Source organism: Rissa tridactyla, chromosome 6, assembly GCF_028500815.1.
Source record: "Rissa tridactyla isolate bRisTri1 chromosome 6, bRisTri1.patW.cur.20221130, whole genome shotgun sequence".
Classification (NCBI taxonomy): domain Eukaryota; kingdom Metazoa; phylum Chordata; class Aves; order Charadriiformes; family Laridae; genus Rissa; species Rissa tridactyla.
In genome coordinates, this window is record NC_071471.1 from 18216613 (window position 1) to 18244423 (window position 27811).

At 49.4% G+C, this 27811-nt stretch overlaps 2 protein-coding genes across 4 annotated transcripts in view; one reads left to right on the top strand and one right to left on the bottom strand.

Moving 5' to 3' along the window:
* Positions 1-782: 782 nt before the first annotated feature.
* LOC128911080 (opsin-3-like) lies at positions 783-27442 on the bottom strand. Its single transcript, XM_054205333.1, has 4 exons — positions 27109-27442; positions 23986-24314; positions 6540-6773; positions 783-862 (listed from the first exon to the last, which is right to left on the bottom strand). Exons 1-4 carry the CDS (start codon positions 27440-27442, stop codon positions 845-847), a joined length of 915 nt encoding a protein of 304 aa, XP_054061308.1. The 3' UTR covers positions 783-844.
* LOC128911342 (G-protein coupled receptor 35-like) overlaps positions 20439-27811 on the top strand; it is a 34246-nt gene continuing 26873 nt past the window's right edge. The window contains exons 1-2 of one of the 3 annotated variants that reach the window (XM_054206066.1): positions 20439-20711; positions 23544-23698. The gene's annotated coding sequence lies outside the window, so the exon portion shown is untranslated. Of the gene's footprint in view, positions 20712-23301; positions 23703-27811 lie in introns of those variants that run through there. The other 2 variants (XM_054206068.1, XM_054206065.1) reach the window with 2 other exon arrangements.

Below are 27811 nucleotides of genomic sequence, written 5' to 3' on the forward strand. Positions count from 1 at the left end.
CGGTTCTTCATAATCTGTTCAGATTTGTACTGAAAAGCAAAGTGAGACTTTTAAGATACAGTAGAATCCAAACCAGAGAGAAACCTCCTGCAAGTTGATAGTTTTTCTACTGGAAAATAACCTCTTTGTTTCTCCCCTTTGCACGTAGATTGTTTCTTGGAGCTATTCTGCAGCACAGTGCTCTGGATCTCTGTCGTCTTGGTGGTGGGTTTGGGGTTTTGCATTTGGTTGGGTCTTGGCAGTAAGTATTTGGCACATGGGTTGGGTTTTTTTTTTTATTTTTTAACTTTTTTTAAACCTTTTTCTAGAGGTATCTGAGTTTTTTTATTTTGTTTTCTTCCAAAACTCCCAAAAAAGTCATGGTATTTGATTGGTGAAGAGTGTTTCAGAAAGAGGGAGATGGCTTATCAGTGAAGTCAACCACTGAGGCAGCAGATGGGCAAGTTTTTGTCAGAAATGAAGCCACAAGCTGAGGTTATTTGGCAAAACTCATGCGTCTAGACTCAAACTCCCCAAACACAGCAGCAGCCGGTGGCGTTAGCCCAGCTCAGGGCTGTAGTGGGCCACCAGCGTGGCCCTTTTAGCTGGTGGGATGTCTGGCAGAGGCAGGTGCGGGCTTTTGGCCGCCGTGGGGCCGGTGTCGCCCGGCGCCCGCTGCAGCGCCCAGCAGGGCCTGGACCAGGACTTGCTGCTGGACTCCATGGTTGCCTTGTTGCATCTCAGGAGCGCCAAAAAGCACCTGTAAAACTATCGCACGCACAGAGAGAACAGCAAGTTACCAGGGGTTTCATTCATTTCACTTCTTATAAGACAGGCTTCATCTTACAATCTTTTTATATTCATTTCAATTCCTGGGCTGGTCCTGAAAAAAAAATGGATGTAATCATATTTTGTATTAGAAACTGAATTGTTTTGTAGGAAACACTACGTCCTTGTGCTAAATGGGAGCTCGTGCTGAGGTCAAGGTCTCTATAAGCTAAGGTGGGATGCTCCCAGGGAGCAGGAGCTGGGGGAGAGAGATGCCTGCCTTTTTCCTTCATCTGGGCACACAAACCCAGCACATCAATGAAAGAAGAATGAAACCAAGGAAGAAAAAAGAAGTCCTTTTGGCCAGTGTTTCACAAACAAGGCAATGTTGGCACAACTGCAATATTTCAGCACTACAGGGGATGGGTGAACTGCTAAAATCCAGATGGGGCATTTTGCTTGCTTGCAGATTGGGTGCTGTATTTATTTAGGGGCAGTTGGGTTTTTTAATTCATTTTTTAGATCGATTTATATTTTCATTGTCCCTTGATTAAAAAGCAGTAGGGAGGGGAGAGAGCCAGGAATGAAGTTTTCAGGCAGGCCTGTAACAGTCAACCTGTGGTTTTATTTAATATAAATATTACTGACTATATTACTCTACTCTGCTCTGGTGAGACCCCACCTGGAGTACTGTGTCCAGCTCTGGAGTCCTCAGCACAAGAAGGACATGGACCTGTTGGAGTGGGTGCAGAGGAGGCCACAGAGATGATCAGAGGCTGGAGCACCTCTGCTATGAGGACAGGCTGAGAGAGTTGGGGTTGTTCAGCCTGGAGAAGAGAAGTCTCCGGGGAGAACTTACAGTGGCCTACCAGTCCCTAAATGGGCTAAAGGAAGGATGGGGAGGGACTCTTTATCAGGGAGTGGAGTGATAGGATGAGGGGTAACAGTTTCAAACTGAAAGAGGGGAGATTTAGATTGGATATCAGGAATAAATTCTATCCTGTGAGGGTGGTGAGACACTGGCCCAGGTTGCCCAGAGAAGCTGTGGCTGCCCCATCCCTGGAGGTGTTCAAGACTAGGTTGGATGGGGCTTTGAGCAGCCTGGTCTGGTGGGAGGTGTCCCTGCCCAGGGCAGGGGGGTTGGAACTAGAGGATCTTTAAGGTCCCTTCCAACCCGAACCATTCTGTGATTCTATGATTCTATCTAGCAATACAGAGAATAGGAAGGACTAAATGCTTTTTAGGCTGTTTTCAGGTTTGTAGGAGCCTGTTACCCGGCTGAGCTGACCACATGCTCAGCGGTAAATGCTGTCAGTTTGTTGTGGGGTGGAGGTTTTGGGGGGCTCTGACAGACCGCTCGTGCTACCCTGCAGTCGGGTTATTGATGTATCCCGTTACTAAAAGCATGGCAGGGATTGAGCTAATTGAATCGCCAATGGAAGCGATGTTGGCTGGTTCGATTTGTGTTTGACATGGGAAAAGATGAAAAGCTGTGTAACGTGCTTGGTTTAAGCTCTCAGATGGGGTGGGGTTGGCATCCATTATTCAAGGGATTTTTTTTTCAGTTGCACGGAAAAACATACAGCGCATCTGAGAGTGGGGGGGAGCTCTTGCGTGAAGTTAAGGAAACTGCCTTTTGCAGAGGAAATACATATTTTAGAACGTATTTTAGACATATTTTAGATTGTTTGCATGGCCTCCCTACAACTGCACAGTCAGACGCTGAGAGCTGATCTCTCTAGCGTCAAGAGAGTCCAAACCAACTTTAATAGTGACTCTCTGTACAACGCAGCTGATAGCAACAAGCCCTGACAGCTCTTGCTATTGGCAGCCAAGGGAAAAATCACGCTGCTTTTTGTCGGCAGGATTGCTTCCTAGGGAAAATGGCTTTTGAGAAGTTTCACACAATTTTTGCATCAGCTGAAAGGCCTTTTTTTTTTTTTTTCATGAGAAACTGAAGTTTCACAGGAATTACAGACTTTATACAAGAAAGTAATTATCATCTTTATTTCATTATATTATATATAATGTGTGTATATATATATTTTACTTATTAAAATGTCTATTTTTCTGGGGTTTGCTTCCCCCCCCTCCCCTCGTGGTCGAGTTTGTGTGGGCGGGTGAGGCTCTTATCAGCCATCTTTCTGTAGTTGCTTAATCCCCAGGAAATTTCTGTTACAGCGTAAGAATCTCTTTTATCTGTTTAACCTTCACCTACCCCTTGCCTGGAGGCACTCGCTCGACACAAATGTTATTTTATCTGGCCTGTTCTCTGATTTTTATCCAGCCCAATCAGAGATTTCTGAACATTTACCAAAGCTGGGGGGAAGCCGGGATGTAGAAGTGTTTTAGAAATACCATGAAATTAGAAATTAAAACTGCATGAGTTAACAAGATATCCCCTATAGGTTTCCATAGCGTCAGGAAAGCTGTCTGTGTTGAACGTGGTTATCTGGGTGACCGGCACCTCCTGTTTGCACCCCAAATCTGCACCCCCGGGAGGCTGGGTGCGCCGCTTCTCCCTGTCCTTTCCCAGCCTTGAGTTTGCAAGAGGCCCCAGGAATATTTTGCAAATCAAAAAGGCAACAGGGATGCTGCTGGAGGAAAACCACCTCACTTTGGGTGTGAGGGCAAAGGGGTGATTCTGGTGCAGGTCTCATGGTACCAGCCAGGCTGTAACTCTCCAGGAGCTGGATTGCTGCTGGCAGACGGATTTTCCTGCAAGAGCTGGCTCCCAGCTGGTCTCTACTCTGCTGCTCATCAGCACAGTGAGCTGCGATCCCAGGGGCAGCTGACAGTCACGCAGGGGTCAAGGAAACCCCCGACTCAAAACTGGAATAAAACATCTGGGACCAGTTAGATGATCCAGCAGCCAAAGAGGTCAGACATCTAAAATTCACGTATAAATAAACACCAGTGTTTTGAGTGCGGCATGAACAAAACACGCTAGTTCCTAGGAGTTCCTCTTGTGACCATAGTTGTGGAGCTTAATTTAGAGGTATGGAAACCATTGACCTGCAGTGTTAGACAGGAAGGGCAGGCTGCCTGAGAAGGTGGATGGGATGGAGAGGGCGGTGGAGGAAAGGTGGAGGCAGCACTGAGTCGTGCTGAAACATAGCCTGAGACAACTCGGGTTAACTTGCGTCATTATTCTGTGTGTTTTGGCATTGGTTTGTTTTTTGGTTTTGGGGTTTTTCTGTTGCATGGCTCACTAAGGAGTAAATCTCACTTTATCCTGCTCTGGCCATCCCTCCTCTCTGCACACAGCTCACTTTTGAACCAGTTTTGGAGCAAGATCTAACGGAGGAATTAGCAATGCCACTTTCCTAGATGAGTTTTATGAAGGGAGGCAGCTGGACAGAAGTGGGAGAGCTGGAAAGACAGAGCAGAGGAAGCACGAAGGGTCGTACAATCCACCACAGAGCCCTCCCTGGGCAGAGCCCGCAGGACCCTGTGTTTCGTGGCTCTGCTGCCTCCGGAGCAGCCTCTGGGTGGGCGCTTGGGGTGTCCCTTGCATGGGAAAGGCTCCGGTGTTTAGTACGAAGGATTTCACACATGTGTGTGAAACATCAAAACAAACTGGGTCAGCGTATTCTGATCTGAGGTGCTTCTACTGTCTGCTCTCTTGAGCGTAGTGAAACTCTGAGTATTGACTTCTTGGTGGTCTGTACTGAATATAGAAACCTGAACACTGATGGTTCCTAAAATACTAGCTGAGCAATGAAAACCGAGTGGCATTTAGAAGAAAAATAAAAAAAAAAACAAACGTGTACGTAACCCTGGTAGTAAAAGTTTAGCGTGAACTTAAGGGATGTGTTTGACATGGATAAACCCTGTTTAATTTGTGTCTACCTGCTGCCTCTAAGCAATATATTTAGTAAAAAGATTAAATAAGAAAGCAGCCATAGAAAAGATAAAGTCCTCCGCACCCTCTCTGTTGTTTCATAGGGTGATGCTTCCAGCCCATGAACATGTTAATATCAGCCTGTGATTTTTAACCTGCCTCTCCTGATTTAACTGGGGTGGAAGTGATGCAGAGTCGTCTTCGCAGGGCGGAGGCTCTGGCCATGGGAATGGGTCAGGTGCAGAGCAAGGTGAGAGTCAGCCAGACGACTTCTTCGTGCCTCCACCACGGGATTTGGGATGAGACGGCAGTTACCCGTTACCGTAATTAGCTCAGGCTTCCACCTCTCCCCTGGGTACCCGGATCGGCAGGTCATGCTGCTGCAGTTTACAAGCTTGGCTCTGGCTAGTGCTCCCAGCGTGGGAGCAAGGCTTGGGGCTGCGGGAAGCACAAGGGAAGCACTGGCAGCTGTTGGGCTGGCTGGGTGCTTTTCCCCTGGTAAGGGATGGTAATCTCCCTTCAGTGTTCCAGGCAGCTTCATGAGAGAATTTATTTAAAAAAAAAAAAAAAAAAAAAAAAAAAAAAAAAAAAAAGGAGAAGGCAAAGAATTGTTCAGGTCACAGGGAAGAAGTCGGGGAGTTCCGCAGGAGGCTGAGCATGAGCAGAGAAAGCAACATACTCCCCGAGCTGTTAGTGACAGTGAGTAGAGCTGACAGACCGTGTCATGGAAACTTTTTACTCCTCGGGAATTTCTCACGCACCGGTAAAAACACCTACAGTTACTGCCAGACTTCAAATCAATCCTTTACCATCATCATTTGTTTTCGAGAGGGAGGGAGTGATTTACTGTCTGTGCTTCCTAACAGCTTCCAAAACTTAATTAAAGTGGAAGATTTGCTGGATTCAGAGAAACAAATTATCCACCTGCTATAACACCAGAAATGCAAAGAACAATGAAATGTGCCTGACTTACGTGGGCTGATGGAGCTGTAGATGGTTGAGGGGCTGAACTAGCTCTGATGATCTCTGCTTGTTCTCTGTAGATCTCTGTTCACCCCCCTTTCCTCTTCTGAGGTTTTATTCTCCATCCCTGTGCAAGGGGCTCCTGCCCATTGTGTGCTGTGCATCACCTTGATGTGGAGGTGTTCAAGGCCAGGCTGGATGGGGCTTTGAGCAGCCTGGTCTAGTGGGAGGTGTCCCTGCCCAGGGCAAGGGGTTGGAACTGGTTGATCTTTAAGGTCCCTTCCAACTCTAACCATTACATGATTCTATGATTTTTGTCATTAACAGCATCATGTTTTCTTAGCTTGCACAAGAAAATGTAGCCTACTGGGAGGGGAAAGGGGAAGGTTTCATGATTTCGAACTCTTTTCCCTGCTGGATCGTGAGTTTTCCCCTTGCTGGGTGTGGGACTACAGCTGGGACCGGCACATGGTCCTCCCCCTGCCCGCATGCAGGGAAGGGCTCAGTAGTACCTAGGGGGTACCCAGGGGGTTAGAAGTGTAAATAGGGAAAGAGGAAGTTGATGTTGCAAATAAGGGACATTACCGTGGGCAATGCACTGTGCCAGGGCATGGCGTAGGGTAGCAAAGGCTCACGTCCTTACAAGACTTCATGTGTCTGAATCAACTTCAGACAGTATCTGATGCCTTCATGCTTGCCAGAACATTGTTCTCTTCTCCTCCACATTTAACTTGTTGTTCATCAAATTGTGTAGTGGAAAGAAAGGGCCCATCAGTTGCCATTTGGACATGTGGGAAGTTGGTTATTTAACTTCCAAAAGTCTGGACTTGTCAATGAAATTTGCTCCTCGTAGCAATTTTTCTGTGCTTCCCTTTCCTGGGGTTTTTCAGTGATGTGACCAATACACTCTTTATTTCCCCTCGTTATTTCTTTACTTCCTGCATACATTGAATCTGAGTAGACGTAAGGATAACGTTTTACTTACCTGTTTGTTCAGAAATATGTAGATGATGGGGTTGTAGACTGTGCTGCTTTTGGCAAGGATGGATGGGATGATGGTGGCTGCAGGGGTGATGAGACCAGGTTTCCCAAAAGTAGCTATAAGTGCCACAGTCGCATACGGCAGCCAGCAAAGGAGAAAGCAAATTACCATCACCACCACCATGATCAGGACGCGCTGCTCCCGGGTCCGACCCATCCCTTTGTTGATGCCACTCACCTGGGTGGGAGAGAAGCACAAATACACTATTAGCAGTGCTCATAACGGGAGCAGATGATGACACATGGGAGCTCCTGGAGCGGCCGCACTAGGGACAGGGTTGGCAGTGTCATCTGAAATGTTGTTGGCTGGAGAAGAGCTGGCCAATGCGGGCAGGGTTTGTATGTTATGTACCCAAACTGTGTACATAACGGTTGGAATAGGATTAGCAATAGTGCTTTTCATCTGGAATAGCCTTCTCCAGCTTCCTCTAAACGACAGCATTTAACGTGAGTATCTTGGGCCGGAGGGAAGAAGGGGGAACCTGCCCTGGTCTAACTGGAGGATGGTTGACCCAGTGGTCCCAGAAGGACTGCTTGTCCGTGTCCTACCAGCAGCGATGCACCCAGCCAAGGGTGGAATGCTCTGTACCCAGAGGCCACTGGGGCAGGACAGGAGACAGGCAAGAACATGAAGAACAAGGGTTTGAGAGAACTTTCTCCCTGGAATCCATTGGAAAAGTCAGAAGTTGAATTAAACAACTGATTTACAACAGGCTCCTTCTCTGGACTTGGGGTTCCCGTGTACTCGTAAATAAATCATACTGTATAGAAATACTGCTGTCTTATGTCTCACCTTGTTTCCTAGTTTTCAGTATGTTTTGAAAATTGGACCTTTTCCTGATTGCTGTGTAATGCCTGCACTGCAAAGTGCTGCCATAAGCACAAGAAACTAGTACAAGCACTTTTACGGGGAATCCAGCGGGATCTATTCGTGCGCTGGAAGTCACCTTGAGACCAATTAAAAAACCAAACCAAAACTGTTCAAAAAGCAGAACATATCTGTAGTTGCCTGCTGAGGGAAATCTCCTACCGAATACTTTATAAATATCCTGTTAATGTGCAAATGAAATCTTTTATGACACTTGTCTGTGATTTAACAGAAAAAAAAAAAAGTGGTATTTGCCACGAGGCAAATAAAGTTGTTAATCAAAATATTTCCATTAGTGAGAGGTGAATATTTCACTCAGACGCCCACAGGCATCAGTAGCTCAGATTTATTCACAGACATCTCAGACAGAAAGCTCACATTTATCTTCTTATGTTTCATGGAGTTGATTCTGGATGACATTTTCCCTGTGTTCAGATTTTTTGAAAGTCTGCCCCAACTTGGTAGAAAACTTTACAAGTCGCTCAGGCTGTGGGATGAAGTAGAAGCAGCTGGATTGGGGCACATGGATACAGGGGTGGAAATGGAAGAGGAGCTGCGTTTTGCATCAGGTGCGCTTGATTTTAGGCTCCTGAGAAGAGGCACCAAAAGGCATCAGCAGATGGCTGCCAGAGTCCTTTCCTTTATCCCCACGCAAAATACCCATTTCGTTGTGCCTTCCTGAGGCCCTTCTGTCTGCCCTCCCATGCCAGGAGACACCCGGGGCAGGTGATGAGCGATGCCTTGTGAGTGGTACACCTTGAGGAAAACCAGAGCTCCTTTTTTTTCTATTGACTTCTATTGATTTTAGAAATGGCAAGCTAACAACCCTTTCCTCTTTCTTCAGGTAAGGTCAGAGAATACAAATGTTTTCTGGATGTTTTCTAGATGAAAATCAGCATGGTCTTGAGAGGAGAGCGGGGCTCTGGAGATATTTCCTATCTAATAACCTCCAGCAGAGCTCAGGCCACAGGGCAGCCGGTGTATTACTTGGTTTCTACGTCTCTCCCTGAATATCCTGATGCTGTGTGGCACAGCTGAACAGGGAGAAAAAGCTTTCTTTTGTCACTGGCTTGAACACTGAAATAAAGCTAGTGGGGTACTTCTGATGGCACGCGTTTTACCAGGGCAACAGCACCCTTCTCAGGCAAACCTATGTCATGTATTACTCTCTTTACTTTTTAAAGTATTCTCTCCTTTCCTTAAAAAAAGGAAAGCTTTCAGTTTTCAAACTGATGCTGCCAGGGAATCGTTTCATGGATAAGCAAGGAAAGGTTTTAATTTCCTTGCCAGCAGTAGGAAGTGATTATTTTCTTCCTGAAGCCAGAAATTTTGAATATCCTCCCCCTTCTGTAATTCTTGAAGCATTTTTGCTTTCAATTGCGAGGCTCCCCTGGTCAGTCAAGGAAACCTGGGACCTTGATATTAATATTCAAGGCACATGCAGAAAACTTTTGCAAAATTAAACAAACTCAGCACCCTGGAAATGTTGCTGGCACATCATCAGCAGATGATGATGTGGATATAACAGACAACGCCAGGGCTATGCCCCGACTTTTTCTGTCGGATCGACTTCTGTGGATGGACAGGAGCTTGTGCGATGCTGACAAGTGATGCCGTGGGCTTTTTCTTTAATTTAAGTCCTGATAACTTCCAGGGAAGGTAAAAGCACAAGTCTGTCGCAGGTAGCTTGTCCGTAGTTGCTGGCCCGTAGAGGTTGGAAAGTCAGCCCGGGTTGTTTCTGTCTTAGGGCTAACAGCAGTGATGCTGCTGCAGGAATTTATCCCAGGGTTACCCTGGCACCACACTGAGCTGCTGTAGTGTCCTTCACTTCTGGTTTGGTCAAAAGTCTAAACCTCAATCTGCTGTGCAAGAAATAAAAAACAAAACAAAAACCCCCTCACTATTTCTGTAGGTTTCGGTACAGAAAACATCCACAGGAAATGTGCTTTTATAGCTCTATTTTTTCTTTCTGGAAACTGAGTCTCTGTTTCTCCTAAAAATGATCTTCTCCATTTTCTAAAATTTACGATGCCTCTGTATCACTCATTCCATACATTCCATGTGTGGTCCAGTGTACGGAGTTAGCAGGATTGGGGGGAGGTGGGGGGTTCATCTCCACTGTAATTGGAGGCCCTGGTCACATCTTGCTCTTAGAGTGTGTGAAAGACTGGAACTTCAAAATAATTGTCTCAAAGCTTACTTAGGCTTCTGCAAATCGACGGCAGGCCTGCAGGCCGACAAGAAGCTTGCTTGTATCTATTTAGCACCTTCTGCAGACCGTCCTCCTGCTTGCCAGTCACCACCCAGGATTGCCATCAGCTGAGGAGGATGAGCTGCCCCCCAAGCTGGGGAGGGTGCAGGCCCCTGGCTATCAGAGTGGCCAGACCCTGCCTAGCCCGGGGGCCACCTGAGCCTCTGATGTTAACTCCAAAACTGCTGAAGCACGTGCCAAGCGCTGCCCAAACAGCAAGGGGGCAGGAAAAGCTTATACAGCAACCGTGTAAAATGACAATTAGCCGGCCAAAGGCCACCGTCACGCTGATTGGTCAAGCTATGGACCCCCACCTGGGCTACCTGGACTATAACCAGCGCCATGACCCACCACAATTTGGGAATCAGGACCGAGACTCCCACCACCATCAACCACGGATCAACGGGATGCCGCTGAACTTCTGGGGGATCGCTGAGATGTTGTTGTGCCTGTGGTGGTGAGTATACTCTTGCTACGCTCCGTAATACTGCTTCTCTTTTCTGTCTTTCCTCTACTTCTGCCTTTACTCTATCGCTTGTCTTAGTCACTTTTGCTGGGGAATAACAATAAACCTGCAAACCTGCAGTGAGCAGCATCTGACCTTATTCGCGTCTTAATTTCGCACTTGGAATCATTGCGAACCTCTCCTGGGCCCGATGTAGTTGGACTGGGATGTAACAAAAGTGATGTTTTCACATGCTTCCCACAGGTGTTAATTTTGACACGGGAAACTAAAAAAAGGTCAGGAATAGTTGGCAATCTCTGCAAACATCTGCCACACCCAGTTAAGGTCCTAACCACGTTTATCCTGGGCTCTGCTCAGCATTCAGTCCATGGACAGCCAGCAAAGGCTGACGTTGGGGACCATCACTGCCTAGTGAAAAGATGGTTTCCCGATGGGCTGGAGTCACTTTCCATGAGAACTTACGTGAGCAGAACAAAGGCTAATGTACTGGAAATGTTATTGTGCATTCATTCTTGCAAGTAATCTGTCCTTTTTGCCATAACAGTCTTCACTGTGCCCTTTCCAGCCAAAATTCATCTAAAGCTTGATCACAAAGATGCCAAACACTGGGGCCAATGAAGTACTTAGTCCCATATATTATATAGGCATTTCTAGATGAGCTGATGGAATATGCATTCTCCTAATGCAGCCCATGACTCTGCGGGTTTGCTGGATGCAGCAGGAGTCTGTTGTGTTGCCTGTTTGCCTCTGCCTTGGACATTATAAACCATGATGTGCTTCTGCCGTGTACGAACTTCTGCTCTTAGACAGGATCCATGGTGGAGATGGCCATGGATACAGGAGAAGGACAGTCCCTGTGCTGAGATCTATCATTTAATAGCCAAGTTACTTTATGTTTTCTACCACAGAGAAGCACCTCTAGATGGTGATTCAGCCTGCAGAAGTGATTAATTTGCCTCTCTTTCTTTTTTTTCATTGACCGTAATCCGTTAATGACACATCCATCCTCCTGGTGTAGGACGGGCATGCTCACAAATACAGCATTTGTGTGGTGTGGCACTGGGTGCCACGGTCAGGAGAAGGACATGGATGAGAGAATAATGCAACAAACAATAAGAACAGGTTTAAATAGAGGTCACTGTGGACACAGCACATTCCTGGTTGATATTGCTGACACATACTGTGCAGAAATAACGGAGTCATCACATTGCTAGGAAAGTCAAATATGCTTTTTCAGCAACGCGTATGGGATTGCTCAGTAACATCCAGGACAAGAGAGCACAGCTGAGTACACCCAGGGCCACCTGGGAGCTTTAGCCATGAAGCTCCCACTGGGATTAATTCCTGAATCCCCAGGATGATCTGAGAATCTCAGCTGAGTGACTGATCGTGTTTTCTGTTGGGTTTTTTTTGTCAAAACACCATAGTATTTAGAGCTTGGAGAGCTGACAAGGATACTCACGGGACTAGGAGGGGGATCTTTGAGAAAAGTTGGAATAAAGCGAGATGGAGGGAGGAAAAAAACCTCAACCAAACTGGTTATGCGATGGCCTGAGCACACCAGCTGAGTCCCCTGGCCTACGTGAGCAATGCTGATGTATTTCTCTAAAACAGGCAGCACAGACACCCCTGAGCTGTGGCAGCAGCTGAACCACCTCAGACATCACTGCCTGTGCATCAAGAAGTAGTGCCTGAGAGCTATGAAATCACATATACCCCGTCATACTCTGCCCTGGTGAATTAATAGTGGCAGTTACTTGAATACGTACTAGAGAACCAGACTATAATTTAAGAAAGTTGCAATTAAATTGGTTTGCCTGTACATTAAAGGTCAATTCAATCTCCTAAAGTGGGTGTGAGACTTCTTGATGGTCCCTGCACATCAGCGTATGCCCTACTCTCAAGACTTGATAAATGTCGGTAGTGGGTTTGCAGTAGATATGCTGGATGCTTCAGGGGAAACTCTCAGCCCTTTGCAGTGTTACTGTGCTGTCTGTTCTTGGTTGATGCTCATACCTCAGGTCAGGAGATCTATGGGCACACACGTCAGTACATCTGTGTGTTGCTTGGAAAGAGCTACGAGGTGCTTAAAATGCCATCAGGCGTATCCCATGCACAAAGCCAAGGGAGCCTGACAAGCGGGGACAAGAGGTCTAGAGTCCACGAGACCTCTTGGCGTGAGAATAGCCTACCTCTGCAAGCACAGGCTTGCTTAGCAAAGGCTGAGCTAAAAGAAATGGAAGCCCAGCAGAAAGCTTCAAAAAGTCAATAGGGTGCTTAGAGAAAGAAAGAAGTTAACCTCAAAAGCTTAATGAGAATGTCCTTGAAGCTCTGAGACAGGGGGCAGTGATACGGTGGCTGGTTTCACAGTAGCTCATGGTCTCTCCTAATAATGAAAAAAAGTTTACTTGGAGAGGAAATACTGATGTTTATCAAGGAAAAGAAGTGGCTGATGCTACCATCCAGAAACGTTGCAAGATCAGGTTAGATTTTAATTTTAAGGAAGTTTTTTTCTATCCTTCCTAGCATCTGAGTCTTTGAATTATGCTTAAAATCTTCTCACTGCAATCATAAAACCTAGAAACATGTTACCCGTGTTGATAATGACAATATTTTCATACAATCTTTGATTCAGAGCTTAGGCTTTCTTAAAATTCCCGTGCATTCAGTGCCTTGTTGTGGAAACAAGAGTGAGAAAAGCAAGTCGCCCACTTTATGTTGTTTTTCCATTTTAACGCTTGTCCATGGGAGGAGCGCTTTGCTCCTGGCAGACCTTGGGCTTTTACTTCACCAAACAGATTTTACATCGGTGTAACAGGTTTGAACCCAGCTGGTCAGACTGCAGCACAGCACAGAGAGAGCTGGGGAAGAACAAAACAGGAGACAGGACTTAAAATGACTTGAGGCAAAAAGCAGCAGCAATGCTGGTTTGTCACTTGGAAACTTCTACCTCTCCAGTTTCCTGGTGTGCTGCTTTCCTGGTCTAGATCTGGTAAACTAACATCTCGTGAGGCTTAGCAGTATCACTGTCTTAGCGGCAAAAACTCAGATTCCTTCATCTGAGTCAAAGATAAACCTTTTCTTGTGTCCCTTGTGCGATAACAGCTGGTTGGCCTTGTTGGGGTCCAGGTCTTTCCTATGTACAAGAGGGCAGCTGCTAAACCTCTCTGGGATTTATATATTTATTTTTTTTTGTATACTAGTTCTTTGCATGTGTGCGATTCCTTGTAGAAACTGTGAAATGGAAGAGGTTTGTCAGTCCTCCGCAAGTCAGAGAAAATGCACCACCACCTCCCGCAGCTTCCCCGTTCTGCCTTCGGTGAAACCGGGAGGTTCTTCTGGCTCCTGCTTCAGCCCGAGCAAAGCTGAGCTAGCAGTGGGGAGCAGAGGTGGAAACTGTTTTAAAATACTTAGTTTCAAGAGCAAAAAATGCAATTATCCTCAAGATTGGGAAACCTTCCTCGGGATTTCCAGGAAGGAAGCGAGCGTGTCGGCAGGCGGCGGGTGGCGGGCTGTGGAGACTCTCGCAGCAGCAGTTGCACATTTCTTCCATGACCACAGCACACAGCATTCTTGGCGCCTGGTTTCTTGCCTGGGACTAAGTGTAATTTTATGGATAGTGGAACACCTTATGCACAGGGAGGACTAAAACATCCGTAAGAAATTGCTTTTGCCTCAAACCACTAATTAATTTCAACCAGAATTCCATCCTTTTTCTTTTTTTTTTTTTTTTTTGCAAAAGCCATGTAGCCTGAGGGAGCTGAGCCTCGTGTGTGGGTTCACTTAGGAGATGCTCTGCTTTCCCTGCCCAAGGTCTCTGGTCTCACCTGCACTGCCCCTCTGCCCACTTCTTGCCCGAGTAGAGATTTAAGAGCGAATGTCTGTGGATTACACTGCTACGAGATGGCACCCTCTCTTCTAGGGCCGTGTGAAAATGCAAAGAAACCTTTAACTAGATGAGTACATTTTTATTATTGAGGCTTGATGACAGTCCACGTAAGCGATCTATTTTTCCAGCCAAACATTTCCTTTTCCCTGCCTTTTTCCTATGCTGTTTCACCTTTGACTCCCTCAGTGACTGAGGCACGGTTTGGGCTGACCTGAGCATCCCATTGCTTTTGGAGTGCTGTAGAGATGTCCACCTCACCCGGCTACAGGGGAAGGGAACCAGATGACAGATGTTATGACCATTCATGATGTGCAGAACGTCTTGTGCTCCTGAACCCCGCTAATGCTTATGCATCAAATTGTATTTAAAACCACACAACTTCAACCTTAAAGGCAAGTTCATATACCTTAATGAGTTGGGTTTACGCCAGAATATCCCAAGTTTGCTTATTCTTACAGAGGGGACACTAAGAGGTGGGTCCAAATAAAACTCTTGACCCTTGGGCTGTGCTCTCGGTGCTGCCTGGCCCTAAGAGTCAGGTGAAAACTTGCCTCTGCAAGTCGTCTTTTTTTCCAATAAATTAAAGCTGTGGAAAATCTCCTGTGGTAAGCGTATTAACAAGAACGATACTGTGGAAATTTGACCAAAAGCACTTAAAGGTGGCTGTAAGCAAGAGAAGGTGGTCCCAGGCTTTGTCCCGTTGGAAGGGGATGACACGGCCCCTGCAGGGACCTCCACTGATTGCTTTCTGGAAGCTGTGGTTTCCAACATTAAGGCAGACCTCTGCCAAAGATTATAGGGAGGCAAGCCGGGGGAGAGAGAAGAAGAATTCCATTTCCATCTGCTGTGCTGACCTCTTTCACCTCTGCTATTGTAATTTTTCTCATCTCTGGGAGGGCTTGGAAGGTGCCAGACGAGTAATAGTAAGGGCCTTGTGCTGTGCGAGGGAGAGAGCGCTGTGGCTCAGACATGCCCTCAAATGCTCACAGCATCCTCTTGCACCCATCCCCATCCTCACAAGGGTGGACCACCTGATTGAAGATTAAAATTTAAATCTAAATTCAGTTCCTCGCTTGCCTTTATAAACACAGAGGGCTCTATAACTGTAAGGAGAGGTCTTGTAATCACTACAAGTGGTTAATTATTCATATTAAATATCAGAATATTGAAATAATTCATCGTGGTTGATGTTTGCAAAAGCTTACGTACTAAGTGCGGGCATGGTGCAGCGCTGCTGGGAGGTTTCTGGGTTCTCAGCGTTGCCTCGTCCTTCTCCTATTTAGCTTTCTGTAACGCAGCGGGTGAGCTTCTAGGCTTTGGGGTGCTTAGATGGGTAAAGCAGGAAACATTTACAGTTCGAAGGAAGCATGTCCTTCGGAGTTATTAATCTGCATAGCACATCTGTCAGTGAGAATGAATATTAAAATACTTCAGCACTATTTCTGTTCACACTGGTTTGGTTCCCCTCCTTCTGCATCTTTCTTTGTTGCTGTAATTGGTAATGACTGTGATGATGGCACGCTCTTCTCATTGAGAGTGGAGCTTTTCTCAAACACTATGTGATTTCTAGATATAAAATCAAATACTAGGAGAATAGGACCCTCAGGATCTGTTCACCCAAGTCTGTCCAGCGTGTCCTTGGGGTGTCCAGGAGGGCAGGCTCACTCCTGGCACGCAGCAGAGCCCACCCATGAGGAAGGGTGTCCTAGTGCTTCCCCTTCCAGGGGAGCGGGACACCCTGCACGGGTCTCCCAAAGAGCACAGGCAATAGCCGTGCTCCGAGATGGGTGTGTTTTAAAAGAAAATTAATTGAATTAGTGCTACTGCATGTGGTAACAGCCAAGTATATCTGTATAGCAACTCTGTGCTGATGTGCACTCTTAAGTGGGACCTTTGCAATTGCAGGACATCTCGGAGAAGACTCTCAGGCTCCTCTGTGTGGAGGGTTTGCAGTGCCAAACCTCGTCTCCTAGTGAAGGGGGATCCCTCTCTGTGAACCCAGGGAGCTGGCGATGTGCTGCTGTGTCTGTTGTGTCTTCCGGTATGCTCAGGTAGAGTATTTGGCCATTTGGGGGTGAAACCTGGCTGCTATCATGGAAAACCTATGGTGTTTGGAGTAGAGCTTCATTAGGCTTGAAATGGCTTTGTGCTGCGGGTTAGTGTTTTGCTCTCCTTTCGGTCCCCTGCAGATCTATCTCTAGTTGTCTGGGCTCGAAGAGCGAGTGGGAGCCCCTTTGGGGGCAGGTTACTGTCAGGGCAGGGGAGCTCGGACACAGTCCACCTGTAAAAGTGAGGCAGTGAATCTTACTCCCAGACTTGCATTTTTGTGGTATTTTTCTCTGCAGAGCCTTAAAGACCAGTCATTAGACCAGGGATTGATGGGTGAGAGGGTGTTCTCCCAAAGCAACTGCTAATGAGAAGTGATTTGCATCTGGTTGCTGAGTTGGAGGGGATTTTAAGCAGTGCTTCAAGGACTGCTGCGAGGGGTGCTCCCCTAGAAAGGCAGAGATGGGATTTGCTCATTTGCTGAGTCTCCTCGCTAGTTTTTTTTCCTTTACCTAATGATAAAATGGCTGAGTTCTGGGGGCCGATTTCTCCCTTCTCACTCCCACAGCACACTTTCCCTGCAGGTTAGATGGTCATGGGCTGAAACCCAGGGCAGTGATGGGGCAGAGAACAGGATGGATGGAGACGCTGCCTGGCAGGTAGCACAGTGCAGGATGTGAGCCTGGGCTGGCCCCGCACCCCTGCGATACGCAGCGAAGTATCACGTAGAGCCAGTGGAGGAGGAAAATGTGGTTTCTGGCACTGGCGGGTGACTGTGCTCTGGGAAGAAGGAAAGTGCAGCTCTGCCTGCGGGGCACGGCTGCTCCCTGCTGTCCTGCAGCCTGAAAGCAGTCTGCAAAACTTACCTTCCCCAACTGCAAAGGCTTCAACCCTTCGCTTCTGAGTTTTTGAAACACCTGCTGAAAAATATTTGAGCTAGAAGGGGGGAAAAAAAACCCCAACGTTCACAGCTGCTTTGTTTTCAACTAGAAAAATCCTTAGTGTGTTCATCAGGTAAGTGACTGCTGTTGGAAAAATCTCTGCTGCACTCAAACGCAGTGGCAGAGCACAGGCTATGTCTCCTCCTTGGAGAAGCTGAGGACAGTCGCAGTGCCCTCCCTTAAAGCAAATCCTACAGGGAATCACAGCACCCGGGGGTGGAAATGTTGCCCCTTGCTTCAGAGCCACCACGTGGCCTGTTGCCCTTGTTGTATTTGTATTTTGTGTTCGCGTAGATGTCTGATCTTCCAGTGCCCATGGTTATCATTGCTAATGGAAGAGCTCCTCCAGCTCTGAGAGTGAGCACTGACTGCAGGAGAACCTGCAGCAGAGACCAACCAAGTATGGGCAGCTCTGATGATGAACCAAGTACGAGCAGCTCTAATGAGGAGAGCGCCCGCTACCATTCGAGTGGGGAAAATATAAATGCATCCCACAGTTGCGTTTTCTCTGGGATTGAAGTCGAGTGGAGCAAAGAAAACCAATTCCTTGTTTATTTTGTACGTGGGTAGATTTTCTTGTTTCTAAAGGTGATTGCTCCCTTCCATCATTGGGGCTGTGCTGTTACTGCAGGCTCCTCTGGGTTCAGCTGTCTGAAGTCCGATTTCTCTTATTTGGCATCTGAAGGGTTTCAGTGCTTAAGCTTTAATGCTTCCTGCCTTTGGGAATGTGTTTGTCTCACATCCCCAGTTCAGTCTCAATTTGCTCTGGGTAAGCAGTGCAGCAGCATTAATAATTGTCTTGATAAATGCTCGAGGGCCAGTGTAATTACCCTTTCCCCTTCTCATCAGTGGAAGGGAATCGTTGTCAAACAGTGCTGTTTCCCCCCATTTTCCTCTGCCCAAGCCATACGAAACTATTACCCCAACACTAGAAACTGTTGGATTAATTAATGAAATTAATATATAACACATCAAATGCCTTGCTACGTTTTTTTTTTCCTTTCTATAACACTTGAGGAACTAAGAGGGCAGAGGTCTGATGGAAAGCGTGCCTAGATCCTGACTTTTCCTGCCTTGCTTGTGATTCCCCCTAGAGCGAGGGGGCTCAGAGGGCTCTGCAGTGGGTAACGAGGATGGTACAAGCCTGGATACTCTTTAAGAACCCACAGGTGATTATTTCCACACCACAGTCCCCGACATGCCTTTGGTCCATGGATCCAGCATGCCTGGGAGGTGCTGGGGGCAGCGAGCATCGCCTGGGGCTGTGCTCTGCCTCCTCGCCCTCCCCATGCCAGCAGGCCAGCCTGTGCGTTGGCATGGGTGCCCATGGCATGAATGTCCTTGTGGGCCGCTGGTGCTGGCTACCTGTCCCCTGGCTGGTGTCCCAGTGCCAGCTGGAGAAGGGGAGATGGGGCCGCAGCCCTGCCAGAGAACCTGGCCTCTGGCAGGCTTTGCTGCTGCGCTGCTGCTCCTTTTCCCCCTGCGAGGATGGATGCTCTGGCGGGGTGGGACAAGAAGGGGAACTGAAAGTCTGGAAACTGGTCAGATTTGGAGTCTGAGGTGAAAGAGCTGCTAACCCTCCCTTAAACCTCAGGAGCTCTGCATCGCTGCACTTATGGTAGTTTTACGCTGATGCAACTCAACCCGGGGCAGGAATCTGTGCGGAAATGCAAAGTATGGAGTCCATGTACTAATTTCCAAGGATAAACCACAGATAATAATTTGGAGGCAAGACTTCGGATTCATTTGTCAAGGAGATGACAGAAGAGTAGCCTCTCAGTGAATTAAGGAAAAAAATATAAATCCATGGTGTAATATAGTGATACAAAAGCTGGAATGGATTATATTTGCATTCTGACAATTCATGTGAGAGGACTCTGCCAAGCTTGTCAAAGACTCTAAATAATGACTTTTTAAGCCCTGTGCTCAACAAATCATTTATCTGTTTCCAACAAACATTTTTAAGGTCTCATGTGCTGACTACAGCTATTCCGAAACCCGGCAGCAGAATGGTTGTCTCCTGCAAGTTTTATGGATGCAACGGGGGAACCGCTGCCTGTGTGTTACTTTCAGTGAGCCGGTTATTTCCAGTGGGGGAACTCGGATGAAGACCACATTTGATGTGACAGTTCACCCAAGCAGGTATGTACTTGGCATCTTTACTCCCCATGTCCCACAAGGCTGGCCGTGCTGGTGAAACCCAGGAATGGCCAGAAAGATCTCTTGCTTCTCCAGGACATCCAAGAGCTCAGGTTGAACCTGATGCTGGCTATGAAGTATTTGTCCTAGAAGGAATCCCAAACTATGGTTTTCAGTAGCCCATGAATGGTTTGCATTGCTGAAGTTGTCTTTGAGACTTGTCCATGTCCAGCACTGTTTCTGCTGGTTAGAATGGTTTTGAAGCAGCAAAATAACAGACGTGACTGGGCTTTTCAAACCAGTACGGGGATTTGGATGGAGGATGCATCCAGCTTTCCTGTGCTGCTCAGCTTCATGTCCCAGAGGATTTCCCCAGCTGCGAGCAGCCACCTGCATGGTTCATCCTGAGCACTGGAATGTGTTAGCTTGATGTCCCCTAACCCTGCTCAGGCTCCTGGGACCTCCTGGGGCACTGGGCTATTCAAAATAAGAAGCAGTTGTTTGAATTGCTTTTCAGCTTCTTGCAGCAGGCTGAGGGGTGGCTGCCAGCTGTCTCCCACGCGCTGTTTCACTTCTGTCATTTTTGTGAACTTCTAAGTCCGTCTGAGCTGAGGGCTTACAGCTTCCCTGCTGGGGCACGTAGCATGGATGTGATCCTGTGTACTCATCTGAAGCTACCTGCTCAGCTATAGGGGAAATAACACGCTCCCAAAACTCTGCTAACAAAACTAAGGAAAAAGCATCCAGCCCAGAAAGCCAACTGCATCCTGGGCTGCATCAAAAGAAGCGTGGCCAGCAGGTCGAGGGAGGTGATTCTGCCCCTCTACTCTGCCCTGGTGAGACCCCACCTGGAGTGCTGTGTCCAGCTCTGGAGCCCTCAGCACAAGAAGGACATGGACCTGTTGGAGCGGGTCCAGAGGAGGCCACAAAGACGATCTGAGGGCTGGAGCACTTCTGCTATGAGGACAGGCTGAGAGAGTTGGGGTTGTTCAGTCTGGAGAAGAGAAAGCTCCGGGGAGACCTTATAGCGGCCTTCCAGTACCTAAAGGGGGCCTACAGGAAGGATGGGGAGGGACACTTTATCAAGGAGTGTAGTGAGAGGACACAGGGTAACGGTTTCAAACTGGGAGAGGGGAGATTTAGATTGGATATTAGGAAGAAATCCTTTCCTGTGGGGGTGGTGAGGCACTGGCCCAGGTTGCCCAGAGAAGCTGTGTCTGCCCCATCCCTGGAGGTGTTCCAGGCCAGGCTGGATGGGGCTCTGAGCAACCTGGTCTAGTGGGAGGTGTCCCTGCCCAGGGCAGGGTGGTGAACTAGATGATTTTTAAGGTCCCTTCCAACCCAAACCATTCTATGATTCTGTGATCCTCCTCTTTGCAGCAAACCCCACTCAGCAGCTTTCCTCTAGCAACTCCGTTATGGGAACGGGAACAGCCATGGGAGGCAAAGCCGGCTCTTGCCATTCCGCTGAGGTGCTGTGGTGAACCCCCCCGCGCAGGAACATTGGGAAGGAGAGGTAAACCCTGGCACCCAGCTGTCTGCCGCTGCACAACTTCATTGTGCTTCTGCAGCACAACAGCCTCCCCCGGGAAAAGCAGCAGCCTTTGCTCTCACCTGGTCCCACACAGCGCTTCACAGGGGAGGCATGAAATTGGTATCAAAACAGAAAGGAGATAACAAAGAGGAAAGCTGAAGGTGTTTGGGAACCTAAATAGCCCTCATTTTCTAATGGATGTTTTCAGTATTCAGATTTATTGTCAGCAGCGTACTGTAATATGTTCAAGCTCCTCTGCTATTCATTTGGAATGGCTCAGAGCGAACCCTTCCCGCTGGCTGTCGCCTGCCACCCTGAAATGAGATGTGGGGGCAAAAGGGGGTCCTCCCTTAGTGGTGACAGTTTGGCTTAAGGAAACTGAGAGCTCGAAGCAAGACGGTAGGATCTGTCAGCCACTTGCAAGCAGCACAGGAAACTATGAGAGCCTGGACTGATTTCCAAGATTTTAAGCATCCCTGCGTACCTCCTGTGATGACAATCATGTCAGAAACCAGAGCATGAAAATACAAATGTCAAGCGAAAGGATATAATTTTTCATGCCTGGCTGAAACCAAACACCCCGATCTCCCACTGCAACTTTACTTCTGTAAGCGATGCAGATAACCTCCGTCACAGGGAGCTATTCATGGCAGGAGCTGAAGGCACGATAAAAGGCTTACAGAGTATTCCCTATAATTTGGGACCTTGTAAAAGCAAAAAAGTCTGTTGTTCTATCCCTTAAATATTTAGCTTGCATGTGAAGCTTCTTTTGTTCAGCCTTTTTTTCCTCCCTCCTACACCCACCAGGGATTTTGCTGCTTCTTCTGCACCTTGCTGCTGCAGGGGAAGATGAGCTGGGAGAAGCCCGTGGGCAATGGGAGGCTCTGGGGCTCCGCTGCCTCCTGCCTTCCCCTTGCTCTGCAGCTTCCCAAATGAGCTCCCCAGTGTCCAGCCCTCGTGCTCCAGGTGTCTCCGGCAGCACTGGCTGGTGTTGACTTTCCCTCTTCATGAAAAATCCCCCTTCATGGCAGGATAACTTGCATCCAGACAGAGGCATGTTTCTGGAAAATCAGGTGTGATGACACTGGTAGAGGCTGAGCCTCAGAACCAGCTGTCCTGGATGCTGGGGCTTCAGGAGCCCCGTCCCGCAGGGTCATGAAACAAATATAACACATCACACGCGCAGACTTGGCACAAACTGCAGAAAAATGGCTCTTCCACTTCCAAGAATAATTTTCATGTTATTTCCCAGATGGTTTCCCATATTTTGGGGTCCCCGCAGGACCAGGCAGCCCAGGAAAGGCAGCTCCTGACCTCCACACTCGTCACCCCTGAGGAAAGGTGCTATAGCCCCCTGCCACCACCCTGTCACCTTTCCACACCACAGTGGTCACCAGAGGACCAGTTCATATCCCTGAAGGGGTCCCATCACTCGCTGGGTTTGCAGAGGGCTCTGCTAAAGCTGCTGAGTCCTGCTGCCGCCTCAACTGGTGGCACACCAACGCTCACACCCGTGAGAGTGTCCGAAGCTGTCCTGAAGACAGAGAGCTCTCCGGGGCCAAAACCTCACATGTTATGTCATGGATGCATCAATGGGAAGAGTATTTCATTTGAAAAGTCGGAGCACCCTTTGGTGCTCCCACCTAGGTGCAGCCCCAGCAGAAATGAAGGCTCTGCTGCCCTGGGGAGGACAGGGACAGGAGAACCTGTCTGAGCCCTGGGGCTGGCTCCAACTATGGGACAGCACGGCCTTCCCACAGGGGACAACCCTCCATCCAGGTTATCTCGCTGGGTTTTGCCCGTGGAGTAGTTTTGGAGAGGAAGAGACTCTCCCGCTCCAGTCTTGGCTGCCAGGACTGGCTTGCAGCACCTCTAAATCAGTTTTTGTAGCTTCAAAAGGTGGAAAAAACAGAGTCCTGTGGGAGCCAGCCGCTGCCCGCACTCAGGGACAGGTCCGTGGTGGTGCCGGAGCAGTCGCCATTCCCAGCAAAGGGTGGCCAAAGAGGGCTGAGCTCGCTACCAGGGGAACGAAAGGTGTTTGTGACGAGGCAATTGAGAAGGATTAACTCAACCATCTCCACTGGTTTGATTTAATTCTACCCAAAGTCCCAAAGCAATAATAAGCTTAAGTTAAATGTTTACATCTGAAATGTGGCTTATAGAGTGATTTTATCTAACTCCCTCTTATCTTTCAGGCACTTGCTGCACGAGCTGGGACAAAGCCAGACCTCCTAGCACTGACGGAGCTCACGCCCAGCCTGGGGTGGGCTCCCAGGGTGCAGGGGCCAAGGGAGGCTGGGTAGGGTGGCGAATGCTCCCTTTGTGCTGGGGGAGAGCGGGTGGGCTGGCCTGAGCTGCCTGGTCCTTGCCTGCCTGCAGGCTGGTCCCCGACAGAGGGGTTGCCACGCTCATGGGTCCTCTCCCACGAGGGCCATTGTCGTGCCGTGAGCAGGCAGCGCTGGTGCGTCGCTCCTTAGAGCTCGGGCTAAATGCAGATGCTACTCACCAGAAAACAAAAGAAATACTGCATCAGCATTTCCAGCTGCCTGACAGTGCCGACCTGACAGTGCTCCGTACCAAAGGCTGCACTGGGTGGGTTAGCACTATTAAAAGCGAATCTCTCTTATCTTGGGAAAAGATTAACAGCTCATGGTCATTTATGGATTGGCTTTGCTTTCTGTGCAGGGAGTAAGCTTCATACCACAGGACTGCCTTACAGCTTGCGTTTGCTAAACTCCAGCTTCTCACTTTGCCTGGATCCTGCCAGCAGCTGGATTCTATATGACTTTTCTTTTTAGCACCCTTTTTTTCCAGGGTTCGCTCTTACGCTTTCAGAGAAGAAGCAATGATCTTCAGAAATCCCAGCTCCCAGCACCCCCCCCAGGTCATACAGCCTCGGAACCTGCAGGCGATGCTCACTCCTCCATAGGCTTGCTGCGGATTGAAGTCCTAGGACCAAGCTCATCAAGGTAAGTAAGTCCCTCCTAGTTTTAATTCGAGGTAATTAGGAGTATCTTGGGTGGTCTGGCAAACTGTCTGTGAAGCTGTCCTAGGGACCTGCAGCTGCTCACACTGGAATGTGATTTTGAAAGCCCTGGTAGACTGGAGCCAGTCACCAAGGCAGTCACGGGAGAGCCAGTTTCCAAGGGTGGCAGCGCATCTGACAGCAGAGAAGTTGTAATGGTGGAAAATGGTGGTTACTGGTTTCTGAGTGGTTTGGGGTCATAGTACAAATGCAGTTGAGGAATCTACTTACCTGCCTTATCGCGCACAGCAGCTTCCCATACGAATAAACAATAATGACAAAAGGGATTACAAGGCAAAAGATGAAAAGACATATGATGTAGGAGGCGTTGTTAATGTCCTTTGAATGCCAGTTCACGGAGCACGTTGCCCCTGGTCCTTCTGGCCCGTAACTGCTCCAGCCGAAAAGAGGGGGTGCGGTCCAGACCAAGGAGTACGTCCAGGACAGGATGATGCCTGTCCATGTCTTCCTGTAGTTTGTGGTATCGGCCTCTGTCGTTCCCGTCATGGTGCAGTAACGTTCGTAAGAAAGTACAGCCAGGGAGATGAGCGAGACGATGCCTGTATGAAAAAAAACACATCTGCATTAGCAGAAGTGGCTGAATTAAGGCTTTGGTTTATCTCCCGAAGCAATACTCCACCTAAAGGTGAGACTGATGGCAGTGGCTTTGTGGGGCAGTGGCAAGGGCTGGGGCTGGAGGTGTCCCTCCAAGGGCAGGAGATGCTGAGAGCCTGAGCTCCCTCACCAAAAACTGGGGAGTCTTTAAACATGTGTCCAGCCAAAACACTGATTAATAATTGAGCACATCCCTCTGCATGTATACCTATGCGTGTGTGTGACCTGCAGCAAAATCCTGGTTTCTCTACCGGATTTGGTATTCGGTGCACTGGTAAGACTTAAGGATTAAGGGCTAATAGCGGTATTTGCCCAAAGTTCAGGGCTTATCCAGCTTCACAGGCTTCCTTAAGCATCACTGCTTCTGCCTGAAATGGTAGTGTTGGCTCTGCTTCCTGGGATTTATGTTTTCTCCCAGATGTCTTTTTTTTTTTTTTGTATTTTTTTTCCCCCGCGGGAAAGGTGTGTGAGGAACAATAAATGCCTATGCCTGTATTCTGAGCTCTTCACACAACCTTCCCTCTCCTTGCCCACTTCCCAAACGTTACAGTCTCCAGGAACTTCTTGGATGTTTTCATGCGGCCGTATGAATGCTGGAGACTCGCACAAACCCCCCAGCCTTGTGCTGTGCTGGACCTCGAGAACGTGGCATTCTCACAACAAAATGTACGTGAGCAAGGGCAGACACTGCGGAGGAACAAAAGTGACTTTGCTTGAGAAATTTCAGTTGTGGGAGAGAAAAGACCTTTCTGTGGAAGTGGGAAGAGGGCGTGCGTCACCGGAGGAACCTGCTTAAATAAATCTCCCGGTGAGAGACAGGAAAGCTTTCCCTGCAGAGCGTTTGTAACTCCCGACGAAACCACAAAGTCAAAATAGAGAGCTGTGTCTCTCCGTGTTAGACCAGAAAAAGCAGAAAGAGCGTAAGGAACACGGACGCTTTGTTGCTTGGGTTTGAAACCTAACTCGATTCCAAGGGCAAGATTCGCAGCTCTTTAAAGCGACACTTTTCTTATCTAAAGCTGACTTTAATAGTCAGCAAAAATCTAAGTCCTCTTCACAGGGCAAGGCACCTCTTCTGAGATGGGGAAAATGAGAGGTGCCCCTCTGCCGGCTGACAAGTACAGCAGCCTGAACCCCCTCTGGGGAAGCACAGCCCCCCAGGTTTTTCATACGGACTTATCGCCATATGCCAACGAAGAAATGTAGATTAAAACATGTCACGAAGCCCACTGTGCCAGCAGGTGCCCTGGTGTGCCTCAGCACGGCCGTGCTGGGCTGCTCGTGAGCCTGCGCAGAGACATTTATGGGTCTCTTGCAACTGGGGTACTGTCAGCGGATAGGAATGGGGCGAGAAAAGCCCTTAGCAGCAAAGCAAAGATTTCTTCTGCAAACAGTAGTGCTGGGGGGGAGATAATTTGTAATGCTGATGTTAGAGTTTGTCCTTTCCCCTCCACACACGCCTCCCAGCCTGCTTTTTGGAAGCGATGCTGGCAGGTACAAGTGAATGTAGCTGGAGCTGCTGGTTAATGCTGACATGCTCTCTTCAAACTTTCCTTGGCATGTAAAGGTTTTACGTACGCAAAGCTGGTTTGCTACCCTGTATAACTTCATCAGGGAGAGAGGTGGCAGCGAACACCTAAACCGCTGCTGCAAGTATCTTTGTAGTGGGTTTAAGTGATACGTCTCCAAAAGCCGCGGCGGGCAGGCTGGATGGGATGCTGAGCTCTTTTCCTCCGGTTGTTCAGGGCTGTTACTGATGGGCAGAGCAGTGACCCTACTGCGAAAGCTTCTGACCCGTATGAGTGCTAACTGGGGGGGGGGGCCCCACTGCTGGGTGTCCGTGTCTGGAGTGGTAAAGGAGGCTGGGAGAGATTTTGAGTGCTGGGAAGCTTGTAAATAGACGATATTGTTACTCAAAGTGACATTACTCTAAACTTCTGTTTCTAAAGCTCAGGCAGCAACACCACAGAGCTGGGAGGATGAGGCAGGGGCAGGTCTGTGTACCTGCTGTCCCCATGGCCCCCTCTGCAATGTGGGTCTCCCTCCATGTGCCCAGCTGGCATGCGAGGAAGGGGCTGGTAAAGGCGGGAGTCACGCCAGTCCCCAGGAGCTGGAGCTTTGTACTCCCCTCCTGCACACTGGGGTGCTCCTGGGGTCCCTCTGCACCGGCATCGCGACTGCCCTGCATGGCAGCATCCTGTGGCTCCTCTGCCCCCACCTCGCTCCCGCTGCCCCGGGGTGTGCAACCTCCTCCTGGCCTGCCCAGCGCTGCCTGTACCCGCAGCCAGGACCTGGAGTCGGGTCTGAAAGCCAGGAGATTTCAGAGAAATAGCAGCTCTTGAGGCTCAGAGCTGCCTGCTCCGTTTTCATTCTTTAAAGTTCGTGGAGCTCTTCTGCGAGTAAGTAACTGCAAGAAACACGCACTTGCAGCCCGAAGGACTTGTACTTAACGCTGCCTGGTGGCTTATGAGCCTTTTTTCCAGAAAAGCAACTGAAGTTGGGCAAGTTTAACCCCAACCCTGGGCCTTGAGCATCCTCGGGGAGCTGCTCCCCACTGACAGCGCCCCACACAGCCCGCTTGCACTCGGACAAACCCTCCTCTGCTCCCCTGCACCTGCCGGGGCTCTCCTCTCCCCGTCCCCTCCCCGACGGCAGGCTGCGGGGCGCAGCCTCGTCCCCCCGTCCGTGGGCGCAGCACCCCGCAGCCACCCCCCCGGTGCCGGTGCCGGTCCCACTCACCGCAGAGGGCGTTGGCGAAGCCGTGCCAGGCGCAGGCGACCCCCGGGGAGCCCCGGCCCCGGTGGGCGGCGGCCACCAGCCCCAGGGGGGTGCCCAGGGCGCAGACCAGCAGGTCGCTGACGGCGATGTTGAGGAGCAGCAGGTTGATGGGGGAGCGCAGCGCCCGGTAGCGCCAGAAGAGCAGCAGCACCAGCAGGTTGCTGCAGAAGCCCAGGCTGCCCAGGGCGCCCAGGCAGACCGCGGCCGCCAGCCGCCCGCCGGGGCTCAGGCACGGACCCGGGTCGCGGGCAGCGGCCGCCGCCCCGCAGCCGGCAGCGGCGGCGGGCACCGGCATCCCTGCGGGGCGCCGGGCATCGCAGGACCCCCCCTGCCCGCGCTCCCCGACGCCTCTGCCAGTCCCCGAGCGCCGGCCGGGGGTTTCTGCTTCGTTACGCTAAAGGGGGAGGCGTGGGGGGGGGGGGTGTTAGTGCCGGCCGTGCTCCACCGCGCGGCCGGCAGCAGCTGGCGCCTTTCCCCCAGAGGGCTGAGACCGGGCGCGACCTCATCGCAGGTGTGGGTGGGGAAAGCGGCCCCGGGGAGCCCAGGCTGGCGCAGAGCAGCTGCTGCGCCGCGGGCTGGGGATGAGCGTCCTTCAGTGCTCTCCTCCCACGGCTGCGGCTGGGAGACCTCCACAGGGCAGAGGTGGGGCGGGGCGGGGGGGGGG